The following is a 16,439-nucleotide window of genomic DNA, read 5'->3' as shown; positions in this document are numbered from 1 at the left end:
AAATATAAGTCAGAGCAGAGTTTATTTAATGTCTGAAATGTATTTATTTTGTCCTTTATGAAAATTAGTGAATTCTTTGAGGTGAAACAAATGTCAAATGTCGATAAACTCTGAAGCAGTGATTCCATTGCTTTTCAGAAGTGTCAGTTACAAAGAATAAAAAAAAAACCACCAAAATGCCAAACCACCATGAAAAAATACAGACACATAATTGTCTCTGACTAGTAAATTTAGAACATATCCTAAAGTATTAGCTGGTCTTTGATAGGTATGTGCTTAACTGTCAGCTGAAGTGGGAATGGAAGTCCAGCCATCCTCTCAGGAGTTTCAAAACTAAACATAAACCAGAATATGCTATATAAATGTCATAGTGAAAAAACTCACAGTGCGAAGTTTTCACTTGTAGATGAGTGCAAATGTTTTCTTTTTGCTCACCTTGGTAACCCCTGATCATGCAGTTGAAGCAACTGTGTTTTTGTTAGCAGAAATGCTAGGTAGGTTTTTAATTTTTAGAACTGATTATTTAGCAAGAAAGAGTAGAAATCAAAGAACGTCTGTCAGTAGCGATAGATGGAAAAGACCGTGCAGGCACTCAGCTTGTTGTCGTTGAAAAAAAAGAGTTGATTGTTTTTTGTGTCTCAGTGTAAGCCGAGCACTCTATTGCCTTGTGAAGGGTTGTACAAAAGTCTGTAAAAAACCTCTTTCCCCCATGTATTCTCTTTGCAACTCTTCTGCCAATTGCAGTTGTTCAGTGGGCACACTAGATACATACATTTTAGCCATCTGACAAACTCTGCCTTGATATCTGTAGTCTCTGTAGGCTGTGTCTATCTTGTCTGGTTGGCCATTTCAGTAACGTAATCCTCCTGCTCTCAAATTATGCAACTGACACTTCCACAGGATGGAACTTGAGCAAGTTCATGTGCAAGTTGGAGTAGCAAATACTCTTCCTTGTAAGGCACATAAAATGACTTTGCTTGATGCTTAGCAAATACACAGAATAGATATAATTTTATTTGAAACTTGATTTCTGATGTATGTCAGTGACTTCTTGAGCAAAGGGCAGAGAAAATTTGTTACTCTGACAACTATAAAATACTTTGGCAATAAGTGTTTAGTTTTTTGTGTACTGGCAGGAAAAACTACTTAACTCATCAAATGAACATCCTATTTCTTTGCTCAGTAAATTTTGCAATTTATATTGCATATATTTGATTAGCCATTATCCAGTGATCTCACCTATTTGGAAACTTTTGCTGGCATGGCTCCTGAAATTCTGAAATATGAGTAGCAGACTTATGTTCAGTAAACTGCAGCACAGCAACTCCTAGCAACCAAGAGTTGCCAGACTGTAATGATGTTACCAAGTTGTGATGGAGTGCCCATGGACATCTGTCTGCTTGATATATTGAAGGATGCAAATCACAGCCATCATGACCTGAAATGAGACAGAAACCCTAGCAATCAGATCCTGAAGTAGTTTTATGAGCCTGATTTAACCCAGAAATAATTGTCTGACTCAGTCTACTAAAAGGGACATGGGACTGACTATAAAATGTGTTTTTATGATCCCTTCTAAGAGAATGGTCTAAAGTGAGTTCAGTATTTCCTGACTAGGACTGGGTTACCTTATTTAAAAGCATATGCTCTAAGTAATTGCCATTGCATTCATTTTTGGAGCTTAGGAGAGAAAAGTGAGCTGCTGGTAGCATGGAGAAAAAAGCTGCATCCTAGCTCTGCTGAAGTCAGGGAAAATATTCCTTCTGGTTCTGATGGGTTCTAGTTTTGATCCTCATGCACACACACTGGCTGCAAACAAAATAAATTTAAGCTTGCTGTTACACAATGTTAACACAGCTGGTGATTTCAAACCCTCAGTGCTTCTTGCAGGCACATGAATACAAGATGGAGAAAAGCTTCAGTTTTTCTAGCTCAAACCATTGAGTTTAGCTGTATGGGGGAAATAAATTTCCTCTGATTATTAAGGTTTTATTTGTAGCAAAACTATCAGTTGAGCTGAGTGGGAGGCTCAATAAGAAAGCTGGCAGAGAGAGCATTCAAACTGTAGAGCTCAGCTCCACAAGTAGTCAAAAGGAGGTTTTGGACTGGGCAATTGGAAGAGAAGTGAGAATAACTAGTCAGTTCCTGCATAGCTCTCTTAGTAGGAGGTTACTGAGGCTCTGAAGACAACCAAGCCCTCCACAGCCACAATAGGAAGACTTTTGACTTGATGTTGGCAATTTTGTTCTTGCTGAACATGGGTCAGGGTTTCTTTCTGCTGAAGTCTGAGAAATTTCAAAACAAGGAGTGCTGCTGGGTTACTGAAGTTCAGTCTTCTGCTCTCACAGGCAGCATGTCATACAAAGTCTTTCATAGATTGATTGTGTTTAATCTTTAAAGTAATTAGGTTTTTTGCCTCCACTATTCCAGTTGGAAGGCTATTGGAAATCTTGATTGCTTTAATGATCAGAAGCCTTCTTCTAATTTCCAATCTAAATTTATTCACAGTCAGTTAATATCCATTTGTTCCTTTGCCAGTTTTGTCCTTAGCTAATGTAGGTTTTTCTGTACCTGGTGTTTATCTCCCTGATGCATTTACATGCTGTGATTATGCTCCTGTGCTAAGCCTTCACTTTGCTCAATGAAATAAGCAAAAATCTTTGGTCTCTTCTGTTCTGGTTTGTCAAGGATTAACTTTCCCTTCTCCTTGACTATACTTTTTTTGGCCTGTTTTCCATGTCTTCACCATGGATTCTCAATTGAAGATTCTCAATTGAAAATTTGCTAGTGGCATTTTAAACTGGCACTGCTGTTTTACTGACTATTCTGGAAAAACCTCCTCTAAAACTAGAACTACATCTGTCTCTTTCATGGATACATCATTTTGATGGCTTACAGTTATCTTGTATGTGCAAGTTTTTCTTCATAATCATTGCCAAATTATAGGTTACAGCTTAGGGTAGACATTTTTCATTGTTGACATTCAACAGTATATTGTGCTGTTAAAAGTAACCATATATGTATTGTTGAAGTTCACACAGTTCCCTCTGTATAGTGACCTGAAACTTGTTAGTACTGATGATGTTTCCTAGCATTGACTAATCAACAAATATAGTCAACATCTTCCTGTTTCTCGTATGTTTATGGGTGAAACATCGGACATGAGTTCCAACACTGACATCAGTTCCAACAGACATCCACAAAGACCTTCCCTATTAAACTTTCCATAGCCTGACAGCCCTTCCTTTAATGATCTATTTTTCATTTCCCCACGAATAAGTTTTTTGCTGTCCTTACAAATTTTCTATTACTCCTTCCTTTCTCCAGCTTCACTAATAATTTCTTTTGTAGCACCATAACAAATGCTCACCAATGACTATATAGATCAAGCCAGTTACATCTCGCTTGCCTAAAAGCACATTCAGGATAACAGAAAATTCTGTCCGCTTAGTCTGACATTATCTTCTCTTGATAAATTTAGAGAACATATTTTCTGTTTTTCTGCTTATATTTATTTGTTTAATTTTCCTTAAAATCTGTCCCCTAAAACCTTCCAGATTATGGATAGCCATATAGGTATCTGGCCTCTTACTCATCTTACCATTTTTATCTTAAATTTTGACATATTTTTTATTGTCCTATCGTATGACACCATGCCCAGATTGATAACTAGACTATTAAATATTTGCTGCCAAGTCTTCAGTTTTATGTACCAGTTCCATCAGCAGTTTGGAAGAGAGATTACATAGTGTACCTCTGCACCAGCTTTGCTTCACAAATTTGTAACAATTGCGTGATTCATATCCCTGTAAGAACTGAGTTTGCACCATAAATTATCTATAATACTAATGCAACTTTGAGAATGTTTTGCTTCCCCCCCTCTTTCTTAATCATGTAACTGAAAAAAATTAGATAATTTTTCTAATATATTTTCAAGGTCTAAATAAATAACTTTAGGCAACTTGTACTATTCTCCCTGTCTTCAAGAACTTTATCTCCATTCCTTGTGTATTCTTGACTTAGTCTGAACATTGTACCATTAAGCATACAAGTTTTGAAGCTTCTTACAAAAATTCCCCTGTGTTCTTGGCATCCATGCTCCTACTGCGACCAACAGTTCTGATTTTCTCTTTCCTGAACAGCACAGAGTCTTTTAGTTTGAGTGCTCCAGGGATAAGTGTTTTTTCATTGTTTCCATGTTGTGTCCAGCTGTTTCCTAATAATTCAGATTCCTTTGTTTTGTTGCAAAGGTGCTCATGCATCCCTTTTGGTTTTATATGACTCACCACATTGTGTACATTACCTGGACTAAGTACAGTGGTAATATTAACAATGTTTTCTACTCTTGAGAAAAATAAGAGCACTTCCTTCCTTACTAGTTTCCTTTTTTCTGCCTTATTTCTCTCTGTTGTGCATCATCATATTCCTTCTTTTATTTAACAAACTAGATCAAATATGATTCTCATCTAACCTCCATCATCTACTGCTGGTTATTCTTCCTTGTATTCCTATTTCAGAGGCATCTTGAAGTTGTCCTGGTTCTTGGAGGGAAAGTTAGATGACAAATAGGAAAAGATGAAATACCTCATCTACATCTGAAGCCTGTAACTGGAATATTATCTTCTTTGTTAAACTTCAGTGAATGACAGCAAAAATAACATGACACTCTGATGCGACACATATCAAGCTACAGTTATTTAATTCATAATTTCTATGACATTACTATTATTATTTCTATTACAATAGTGTCCAAGGCACTAGTGAAGACTAAGGCCATCCTTTTCGATAATACTAATCTGTTCTTCTGTGTAAAATACCAGGTACTTGCTTTTTCTTCAGATCTTCCTATTAGGAGATACTCCCTTGGTTTTAAAAAAGTTGTGACAGGTTACCATCACATCAAAATGCCACGTTTTCTCTCAGTTTTACATAATAGTAAAAATACTCAAAAAAGCCGCTATTATAGTATTTGCTTATTCCTACATTAGTATTAGCAAACCTTACCTTTAGTAAATTCTGCAAACTTAAACTATAATATGAAGTGTTATTTTTTGAGACACAGGTCTCTATATTCCAGGCTCTAATGTTGCTAAGGCAAATCATAAATTTTGTTTCTTCAGCTTTTGAGAAATAAGCTATAAAGCCAAATGATTGATCTAAGGAAAATAATACAAAGGAAAATGGACTGGTCCTAAAAGAAATGGATGTCAAAATAATTCTGATGTTGTCATGTCTAAACGTCAGTGGATAAAGAGTATTTTAATTTCTTTTATGTATCTCAGAACAGAAAACAAAGTCTTAATGTAATCAAGAAAGATTGTTTGTCTGAATTCATTGCACAGTACGTTCCTTATCCCATGTGCTTTTGCTGTTATACTGACAGATTCTAAATGCATAGCGGTTATTTTGTTTGTTAATTGAAAAATGCTGTCCCAAAGACATTTGCATTCATATAACTTCTATATTATTTTAAGACAAGAGGCGTTTTAAAGTATTGATATTAGATTAATAGTGGCAAGTTAATTCTGTTAATATCTACAGAAGATAGCAGACTGCTCTAGACAAGTGAACATGAGGCAGCAGAGTGTTCCCATACTTTACAGAGGAAGTCACAAAGACTACAGTGTAGTTATTTTTCTCTAGTGACTGCTAAAATAGATAAGCATGTGAGAAAAGAGAGCTCACAGACTTTGATCTACCCTACAACTATGGTGTAGTGCTTGTAGCTAAAAAGTAAGGTTGCTTTTTCCAAGTCAGCTACTTTCCTCTTCTTGGTGGTCCCCTATTGTCTCCTGTTTGTGAACTGTGAGCTCTGCTGGCAGAAAAGTTCTCAGCCATCAGTTTGCTTCTTTCTACTTGTGGCAGTGAACATCACTGTGGAACACGTTTGCCTTGAGACCAAGCACTGCTGAGAGGTGACCCAGACCCCATTCCCTGTAGCAGACAGTCAGGACATGGGTGAGTTTGGCTGTGTACGTGAAACTGCAGCGCAAACGTGGTAGGAGGCAAAACATTTCAAGAAAGCCTTTGAACTTGGAGGAGACCATGAACAAAGAGGACAGTTAGAGAAGAAATACTGGCAAATCTGAATGTCTTCATAAGCTATGAAGAAGTGGAGGAATAAAACTTGGGGCTTACATCTATTATGCCAACCTGATAGAAGCTTAATGAAAAAGTGTTTGGGAGCAACTGCAGTAAATACTGAGACTGGACTAAACATAGAAACTTTGATTTGTGTTTCCTATTGACGGGGATATGAAAATTGATTACACGTTTGTTTGGCTTTTTTTCCATTCAGTATACTATGTTTAAATTACTTGATATTTTAGACTTCACTTTATTTATTTATATGCAAATAAACCATTGGATGTGAAACTCATGTACCAGTGACTCAGAATTTCTAAAGCCTGAGAGGAAAGCAATGAAATATCTCACCTTTCATAATAATTGTAACCTGGTACAATTTGCTGAATATGGTTTTTATGTTCCTCAGGCATTTTGTTGGTAATGTTACTGGACAATGATGAAAATGCATAACTACAGAAAGTCACCTCCTAGTTAATATGTCATGACACCTGATTTGGAAGGCAACTACTTCTCCCAGTTTTGCAGTATCAGCTGTTTCTGAAATAGACTGTGCAAACTTGTATTCTGTGATCCAGACAACTAGTAGATAATTCCTTTTTTTGGGTATGTAAGAAAACAAGCTGGCCAGATTAATTCTAATAATATTTCAAGGTATTTTTACCATTTTCATTTTTAACTAGTGCAAAAAGGGTAGCAAATTTAATGAGACAGATGGTTTTAAAGAGACCCAGTTTAAACATCAAAACGCTTTTTGGTTTGTTTGTGGTTTTTTACATTTCAGGAGAATCAGTTTTCTTAGAAAAGAGATTATTAGAAAACAGGAATTATTTTCTGCAGATGAATGTTTTTGTAAGACTGCATTTCCTAAAGGGAACTCTGAAATTTCCATATGTGGATATCTTATCATTCCTGTCCTTTCCTGCACTTTGTCCATGGATATTTCAGCCTGATCTAGCTTGTGGACTTTTTTCCCAATTTTTTTGGCATCCTCCTTTGCATAGTAGTTACATCTACATTCTTCCATTCTAAGACTGCTAGCCTGCCTTTTTCTCTCTCTTGATATATTAAACAGTGAGTGCCATGAAATGAATTAGTTTTCAAGCATGCATAAGCCTAAACTTTCAAAGTATAAGCTAAGTAATCAAAATAGAGCCTCTCCCTATCTCTGTATAGGTCTTAATGCAGCTGAGTGTTCTGCTATTGATCTTCAATCCTTGGTTTTAGTAGTTGTGAAGATGCATTCTAGAATATTTGAGAACACAATTAAAACAAACAAAAAAAAGTAACTGCTATTCAAGCTCAGCATAAAAGCTGGGTAATCAGGGTAGGTGATGTACGTGGGGCAAAATGGATACCTGGAAAAGTGACTGGGCTGGCTGAAGCTGTATGATGAATCTAGAGGTGAAATACACATTTCTGGATGTGTTGTTTAAAGACTAGTAACAGCATCATGCTGTCATAAATTGTGACCATAGTGGTAGATTTAAAGAAATAATGTAGCATGATTTCTTGAATGAAAAACCCATGCCTCTCCTGCAAAAGCTATATACTGGATTTAGACTAACACATTTATATAAATAAATGATAGTGCTAGAGACTGTTGTTTTTTTATGTTTTGAAATAATTTAATTGCAGAATAGAGGGATGGATCATTATTTAATTATAAGATTTCCTCTTAATTTGCATCCAAGCAAAAATACACTATGAGCCAAGAGTTTCTGAGCCCTTGCAAGATTTTCTGCTAGGTTTCTGTACAACTGCCTGACAGCTTCAAGGAATGCTCCTCTGTACCAGCATTACAAATACTCACAATGTGTACAGTTTCAGTATGCATCTTAGCCAAAAGCAGTACATCACCTGCTTTCTTTGAATAAACTTCTTTCAATGAAAGTGAGCTCATTATTTTTAGCTTGTTTCATTTATAAGCAGTTCATAATCTGCTGTTCAAAACTTGAAAAGCTGCTAGTGAATAAGTGGCAAATATCAAGATTAAATGGAAAATATACACTGCCCTAGGACTGTGAGTACTTTTAGAAAAGGCTTGTAATAATGAAAAATTATCAGTTTATCGTAATGGAATTTCAGCTAAGCTAGGATTCATGGACTTGACTAGGGATCAGTTATCATTCAGCTAACGTGCCCAGTTTTTTAAATTTTGTAGCTTCAAGATAGGTTTATTTTTGATCTTAATAGCTGAACAAAGATTCAATTTAGCATCAAATTCAGTTTGATGTTTGATTCTTTGTGGCCTGTTTTACTCATGTATCAAATGCATAGCTGGGGGATTACCTTTGTTTAGTAATAATTGATTAATAGTTTGGATTTTATTTATTTTAGGTGGCAATGTAACCAACATTATTGCAGTATTTTTAATAGATTACCGAATAAGCAAAGATAGGACTTGATGATCTACAGCTAAACTTGAGAGAGTTCTGCTTCACTTCTCCCAGTGAGTTAGCTGTGACTTAAGCGTTGGGAAATCTGTGCAAAAATGTTTTTTGTAACTTCTAAAATATTTAGCAACACTTTTCATGCCCAGTAAAACATGGGAAGTCCTTGAGGTTTAATCTTGCAAGAATTTCCATGTGTACATGGTTATTTTTCTGCAGATCCGCTATGATCATACAGTTATGTGTTTGATAACTGAGATGTGAATGATCACTACAGATAATTTAATGTAAATATGAAATGCTATGTAAAAGGTTAAATGTCTTTAATAATAGAGAACAAAACAATTAATGGCATGAAGTTGATTGCCTATGCTATTAAAAGTTTGGGAAACTATCTGAGCTGGGACTTGGCCAAGGTGTCGTGACTAACAAGCCTGTTTTTGCGAGAAAATGTCAGAGGAACTCTGACAGCCATGTGTGGTCAAAAATTTCTGCTTTGTTTAAATTAAGCCATCTCAAAACATATTGCTGTCATACATAAAATCCCATGCCAGCATTTGGCAAAGCACTTCTGTTCAGGCACTTGTGCAGGAGAAAGCTGACTATATACAGCATCAAGGCAAAAAACAGCTTTGAAAGCATTTATTTTGAATTTCCTAGCAAGCCAAATACTGCTGCAAATCCCATTCTATGATTATAATTTACCCTCCATTCATTTATAGAACTGTCATAAAAGTCAATGGGAAGGACTGGTACTGTAAAAAACTTGAAAACATCTTATTGTTGGTTGTTAAAATGATAGATGCTTTAGAACAGTGACTGTGGGCTGAACTCAGCATATGTTCTGCTTCCATCTGGCCTGCTACTGTTTCCTCAGAGATGGAAAACAGTACACAATGGGTTGCACACATTGTCCTAAGAGAGAAATTGTCTCTCACCTGTACAGTTTAACATTTAGACAAATTTATTTTGTAATCTTATCTGTGTAATCCTTGGGTGTGCTCCTGTAACCACCATGTTTTATCCTTTTGGAGCCTAAGTTTACTGAATTAAACAGGACTTCCTACATAAGTGAAGTTGTATGTTTGTAGGTACAGTCTGTGCATCTCATCTGATGTTCTCTTTCTCATGCAAAAGTCCTACCTTAAAGGCTCAGGCTTTAGGAGGTAGCTACAGGCCTTAGAATCTATGCCTGTTGTGTTTTAGATGGTGACTGTGTAAACCAAATAGATTGGTAAACACAGCTGATGCTTATGATAGTGAAATACCTTTGGAAGAGCTCCCGTGGCACTGTACTTTGTGTTCTGTTTCTGTTTGTGGTACTGGCTCTGCAAAAAAGGCTGTTTTTGTCTTTCTCCTAGTATTCTGTGAAAGTGACAAAAAAGCTAGCCCTACAGAAAGGTAGGTGGAAATGTGAAGACAAGTGTTGAACAAGTAATATACCAGTAATATACCTCATATTTGTGTTGTGAGGATTCGTTTATAAAACAGTATGAGGGAAATCTAAACCTAGGTCTCTGGAATAAACTAAGTGATTTTCTGGGATTCAGAAAAAAAAAAACAAACTACGCCAAAACCAAACTGTATTATAAGTTAAAAATTAAGGAGAGATACACATATTATGGCCCGATGCAGTAAAATACTTTAGGTGCTTGTTGGACTTCAGCAGTGCTTAAATACAAAATCTATTTCATTTAAACTTGCAGAATGTACTGAGCTTAGTCAGAAATTTCCCACTGAAGCTGATAATGCTTCATGCATATTCAAGATATGCAAATTCTCAATATCTGTAACTATGTTTATTCCATTATTACAGTTGTTAGTGTTCTCACCTTTCAGAAGTCTTCCAAGAATTAGCTGAGTTACAGCAGGTTATTAGTAAAACATTGACTCTATACAGCTTTTGAAGTAACTGGACTAAGGAATTATTTCTGCAGATTTTACTTTTACTTCTGAGCATAAACACTAGGAAAAATAAAATGATGACTGGTATTCTACATCTGATCCCACATTTGATCACAATTAACTTCAGAGGAGCTTTTGCCTTAAAGGGTGTAGGATCAGGCCTTATATATTGATACATCATGTTGCCTTTGGATGTGATGCATAAGTTATATGTTTAAGTGCCCAAGTAAGGTCCAGCTAAACACTCCAGATTCATTCACAGAAGTGGAAGCTCCGTGAGTGCTCATTGTTTTTAGAAACCAGATTGTCTTTGTTTAGGAGTCCAGGTACTGACTTAGATGCCTGACTTAATCCACCCACATTTAGAGGGTTTTGTGGTTCACTTTAATTTTGACTTGCAAGTAATCGAAATAGTTTTCCTTAAGTTAGTAAAGTCTAATCAGAAGTCTGGGAGATATTAAGAAAGGACCTGTGGTAATGTTTAGGATGTCTACGTTTTTTTTAAGCATGTGGTTTGATACTGTACTTGTATAGTAACTTGATAGCTTGTGTTCCAACAAAGTTTAATAAACATTACAGTACATAACTTCATTGCAAAGAAATTACCTCTTTATTGTCTTTGCCTGACTCATTTAAAGGCTCTAATTAAGGATATAGTAAATATGAAAATCTCTCCTGATGCTTTAGGCTTTTTAGGTGTTATCTGAAGAACATTGATGATTTCTGTTAGGGCAGAAATATATTACAAAGTTTGGTTGATGAACTCAGGTGGGTTTTTATTTTTAGCAATGACAAGGGTATTCAATATGAATATTTTAATTCAGCAAACTTTTAAAGTTAATTAGGTTAGAATTTTATCATATCTGGGCTAGAAAAATAAAAATATTTTAAAAGAAAATAATTTAAAGGACATCAGTCAAAACATAATTGTATGTTTTAACCTGATTTTCCTGTTGCAAATTGGATTCAACCTTTTAATGACTCCAGACACCTCAATATTCCATAATCTTTCCTTTTAAAAATGGCTTTTAAATACCTTGCAATATATTACTCATAGCAAAGAACTTCTGCTTTCTTAAGGGTATGAAAGCATATTTGGCAATGTCCCATTCAGTATCATTAGTTCTAGAATTATTTTTTTGTTCCCATAAAACAATGAATACTTTAACCTTAGTATCAGAAACAAGTAGTAATATATATACTCCTTCCACTGACTGTTTCTTGTTAAAACCTGTTTGTTCTCCTGTCACAAGCAATATTACGATACATTATTTATCATTGTTGAGATCAGATAACACAAACATGGAAGAGTAACTGGAATCATTCCGTTCTGGAAAGCAGAGTGCTGAATCAGAGTCCTCACTTAACTCACATGCATTGTACACAGCTCTGTGTTTGAAATTGACTTAAGTTAAATCTCCCTGACGACTACTCCGCAGATTTGTAAATGCTGTGTGGAATCACACCAAAAAGAAGTGGTCAGTTTATGCTTGCCAACCTGCAGGTTCTCTGTAAACAGCCCTGGTACTAAAAACACTACATGCAAGGCTAGTGCCACCGTACGTGATACAATCACTTGATCATTTCTGGCAATGATCACACAGACAGACTGGGGCCAAAAGCAAAGAAAATAATTTGGGAGATCAATGTAAACCTTTACTCCACTTTTGCATTTCCTCCTCCTCCAAAATACACTTGGCTTTCCAAGGAAGAGCCATGAGAAGGGGAGCGGGAGTCAAGGTTAAACTCATCACGTCCAGGGCACTAGTATGTTTGTATCGGGGAGAGGCATTTTCTGCTACAGCGATGTGGATCCATAGGATCATGAGACACTGCCTCAGATGTTGAAGTCACTTAGACATGTGCTTTAATTCGTTCTACAGAGTCATCCCAAGGCTTAGCAAAATTAATCCTCATCCCGTGTTGGGAGGGAAGAATAGAAATCCATCACCTTTAAACACAACACTGCAAATCAATGACTTCAGCGTGGCACAAAATCTTTGCAGATTTTGCAAAGCAAGTGCTCTGTCTTTTCCCTTATTGTTTGCCCTTCACTTGACATACAGGAAAAGATGCATCAAGAGGATGGCAGGAGACGTGTCACTTAAAGCATGCCACAACAATGTTTGCCCTGGAAGGCTTCTTTCAATCTGTTTGAACAAGCAGGCATAATAAATGAAGAATAAATACACACACAACTTCACCTAGTTACAAAGTTGATAGAAGCCCTTTTCCGTCCCCCCCTTGAGCAGAGCCAGCCCCAGGCAAGCTATTCCCCTCAGCACGGAGCTGGAGTGCCACGATCATATTGCACCAGCTCACTTGTTGCACGGTGCCAAGGTGGCATCTCCCCTCTGCTCAACCCACAGAAACTTCACAGAATCACGTTTCGGCAGAGCCCGTTCAAAGGGCTTCTCCACTCCAGCCGCTTACCTGCATGTGTCCCTGGTACATTCTGCTTTGTCAGGTTCGGGTGCCCCTCAGGCCGACAGGTTGGGTGTATGCTGGGGTGAGGGCACCGCTCCTCTGCACTTGATCAGAAGGGGAAAAAAAAAAATCACAACAAAAACGCCTGACCCTGAAAGAGCTATATTTTTGCAAAAGATTGTTTGTCCTGGAAGCTTCTTTACTGCTTTCTGTAACCCAGCGACCTGGGCTGCTTTCTCCCCTTCTCTCTTTTCCCTTCTGCCTCTCCCTCTCTCCCTTTGTCATGCGGTGCTGCAAACTGCAAAGGAGCTGCTCCTGGCGGGGTGCTGGGGGGGGCGGGCCGGACCCAGGCGGCGGCGGCTGGGGGGTTGCCGGGTGGGGAGCGCGGCGGGGCGGAGCGGGGCCCCCGCAGCCGGGCCTCGCCCGCCGCACCTCGCCTTGTCCCGCAGCCCCGGCCTGCCTGCCCGCCCGGCGGCCCTGGCCCCGGCGGCCCTCCCCCGCAGGCAGCCCCGGCCACCCTCCCGCCTCCCTCCCCTCCTCCCTCCTTCCTTCTCTCCTCCCTTCCTTCCTCCCTCTTTCCCTCCCTCCCGCCGTCCGCAGGGGGAGCGCGCGGCATCCGGGGAAGGCGCGGAGCCCCGCGGAGCTCGGCGACCACCGGGCGTAGCGCAGCCGGCATCCCGGGGAACCCCGGCCCCGCCGGCATCCCGGGGAACCCCGGCCCCGCCAGGGACCGGCGGCTGCCGCTGCAGCGATTAAAAAAAAAAAAAAAGAGTAAGAACAGCAACAAAATATCGGAGTGTCCCGGAGCCAGAACGCGGCATAACCTGGATCTGGCACACGGAACCTCCCGCGAGTTTTGCTTCGCAGTGTGGAGGGAGAGGGGACGCGCAGGGAAGGGGCCCGGGTGCGGGCGCATCCCGGGGAGTTGTTGCTTCCCAGCCTGGCGTTGGCTGCTCACTGCGCTGCCCCACCGCTGCTGCAGCTGGAAAGGGCTGCTTGCTGCTGCCTGCAGCACTGGAAAAGTTTGGCATTGCAGATCCAGGGGGATGGGATGTACGGGCTGCGGCCGTAATTAAACCGAATTTTGGTAAAATGCTTGGGTCAGGACCCGCTCTGTGTATGAAGAGCAAACGTGATCTGTCGTGATTCACTGAAGGTAGCAGGAGACTCTTGCTCCAATTTGGTGGCGTTGCTTGGTAATGTTTTCCAATACTTAAAAAGATGCTGTCACATAGTAAAAAAAAAATAAAAAATCTGGTAATAGCCTGTATATACAGAATTCTAACCTTGTAAACAGGCATAACAGGCCTAGATAAATCCTGCAAGTGACACCTGCATCACCTTGGATCCAGCTTTTTTCTCCTTTCCCCTACCTCAAACTTTCAACTTCTCATCTGGTAAAAAAAGCATCTGCTTCTTTTTCATCGCAAGTTTCTGTCCCACCCAACATATCTATGTTCAGTAGCACAGAAAACATACAGCACCTGGAATTTGCTAGATTGTATAATTTCTTGTCTTTGAGCTCTCCAGTCTTACTATTAAACTACATAAGCATTTGTTTTTTACTGACCAGAGCAATCCAACCTTAAGTACTTTCCAGTACTAGAGCAATACAAAATAGATTTCTTACTCCTGAAATGAGCACATTTGTATTATCACCGTTCTCATTTCAGCTGACTAAATATGCCTTTTTGAAGTGTTCATGTTCAGCTAAAAAAATGAGGTTTTGCAGAACATGAGTTGTTCAGTGATGTCATAAGCAATATCTAGCTAATCACTTTTTTTTTTTTTTTTTTTTTAATAGCATCTTAGAAAATTTTGGGTTGGAAAGTCATCTAGTTCCAACCCCCTACATGGACAAGGGCACCTCCAGCTAGACCAGGTTGCTCCAAGCCCCATCCAATCTGGCCTTGAACACTTCTAGGAACAGGGCATCCACAGCTTCTCTGAGGAGCCTGTGCTAGTATCTCACCACCCTCATAGTAAAGAGTTCCTTCCTAATATCTAATAAAAATCTCCTCTCTTCTAGTTACCCCTGGTCGTATCGCTACATGCCCTTGTAAAAAGTCCCTGTGTAGGGACTTTTTAATTCACTTAAGCTTAAGAGTTTTATCTTTTAGATAGAAAAAGTGTCAGTTCTTTTACATCCCATGAATATGTATCTAGCTCAGAGATTTTCAGAATAGCCGCGGAGTTTAGCCATGTATTGGTGGTAACAGGAAACAAGAAATTATTTTTTTTCTTAGTCCCTTAAACTGCTTTGAAAACCTCAGTTAAGAGCTGATGAGTTTAAAATATTTCTTTAGGATTGTCCATACATGTTAGATATAACTTACTGTAAAACTTCACTGTAAAATACAAAAGGTGACTGCACTTACATAGATGAAAACATCAGATTTGAATTACTGTCATTTCACTAAAAATATAAAATATGAAGTACAGACTTTTCAGATATAAATATCTGGCTGCCTTCGTGCTCAATTTAGAAGAAAGTTTAGTTCTAGATGAAAGAAGTAGGTCCTATTTAAACTTGGAGCCTTGGTGTCTTTGGTGATTGTTGATTGTTGAACAGAGATATGTTAAACTCTTAAGCTTTTACTAGTCTTGAACTTTTTCACTCTGACTACAGTAGATCCAGATTATTCTTTCCCGGGTTATTGTGCAAGTGTTCTATAGCAGCTGAGTGTTTTCAAGGCATGTGAAAATTTCTTTTTTATTGCTGTTTTAAGTACAGGGCTCTTTTGTTTTTCTCAGGGGGGAAGTTGGAGTAAATTTATCAACAACAATATGTACCAATATCTATTTTTTTTCTAAATCTAAGTACGTGCGTAATTTTTTAAATTTTTCATTTCTGGTAAGAAAAAGCACACTTGCAGTATAAGAACTGCTAAACTGGGAATGATTAATCATGCTATCTTGTTTGTGGATGAGAGACATCGGTAGAATCTGGCAAGATCTAAACACAGTATGTGAGATTTTACAGCACAGTGTGTGTTGGAACAGGCATTTTTCTTCATGCATCAGAAGCAGGTGCATTCATCTCTCGACTTGTTGGTGCAGTGGCATACTGATTCCACAACTGCTAGGATCTGGCAGATCCAGTAAAGCAAGGTTGATACTTTTTTCTTCAGGAGGGGGCTAAGTCACTTGGCACTGGTCAGTAAGAAGCCTGGCAAAGCAGCAGTAGGTGCAGTGGAGAGATGGAGGGAGATGCATATGCATGGAGAGATGGATGGCAGTGCTTTCTTCTGAAGGAGCTGTTCTTTCAGTACCAGCAACACACGCGTGCAGTGCTGTGCTTTCACAAGTGTAAACTGCCTTTACTCTCGCGCTTCACCAGAGGCAGCTTCAGGAAGATTGTTTCTCTGTCTGGTTCTAATCTGAAATCAATGCAAGATATTTACAGCTCAGTTACAGTACAATTTAAAAAATGTGATAGTGGGTGGGACAGAAAGTATTAACGTGCAATTCTGAAATGTAAATATAAAGGGAGGTTCTTAATCACTTAGAAGAAGGTGAGTGCCAGGACCCATGCTGTTTGTGAGACTGCTCTGTGGATGTGGAAGTCTGTTTTGTTACAGGGCACAAGGTTCGCTTGACTGAAATACTTCAAAAACACTTTTCCTTTGT

The 16,439-nt window shown here is 38.6% G+C and overlaps 1 protein-coding gene across 9 annotated transcripts in view; it reads right to left on the bottom strand.

The window, feature by feature from the left end:
• Positions 1 to 13,160, bottom strand: part of PEX5L (peroxisomal biogenesis factor 5 like) — a 104,283-nt gene extending 91,123 nt beyond the window's left edge. For all 9 annotated transcript variants that reach the window (XM_051626657.1, XM_051626660.1, XM_051626663.1 and 6 more), the window contains exon 1: positions 12,816 to 13,160. In XM_051626657.1, the coding sequence (XP_051482617.1) occupies positions 12,816 to 12,836 (21 nt within the window). In that variant the 5' untranslated portion in view covers positions 12,837 to 13,160. The remainder of the gene's footprint in view (positions 1 to 12,815) is intronic.
• Between the last annotated feature and the right edge of the window lie 3,279 nt (positions 13,161 to 16,439).

The sequence above is a fragment of the Apus apus genome, chromosome 8 (genome assembly GCF_020740795.1).
Source record: "Apus apus isolate bApuApu2 chromosome 8, bApuApu2.pri.cur, whole genome shotgun sequence".
Lineage (NCBI taxonomy): Eukaryota > Metazoa > Chordata > Aves > Apodiformes > Apodidae > Apus > Apus apus.
Note: the sequence above shows the minus strand (reverse complement) of the source record. Positions and strands in the feature narration are given on the sequence as shown.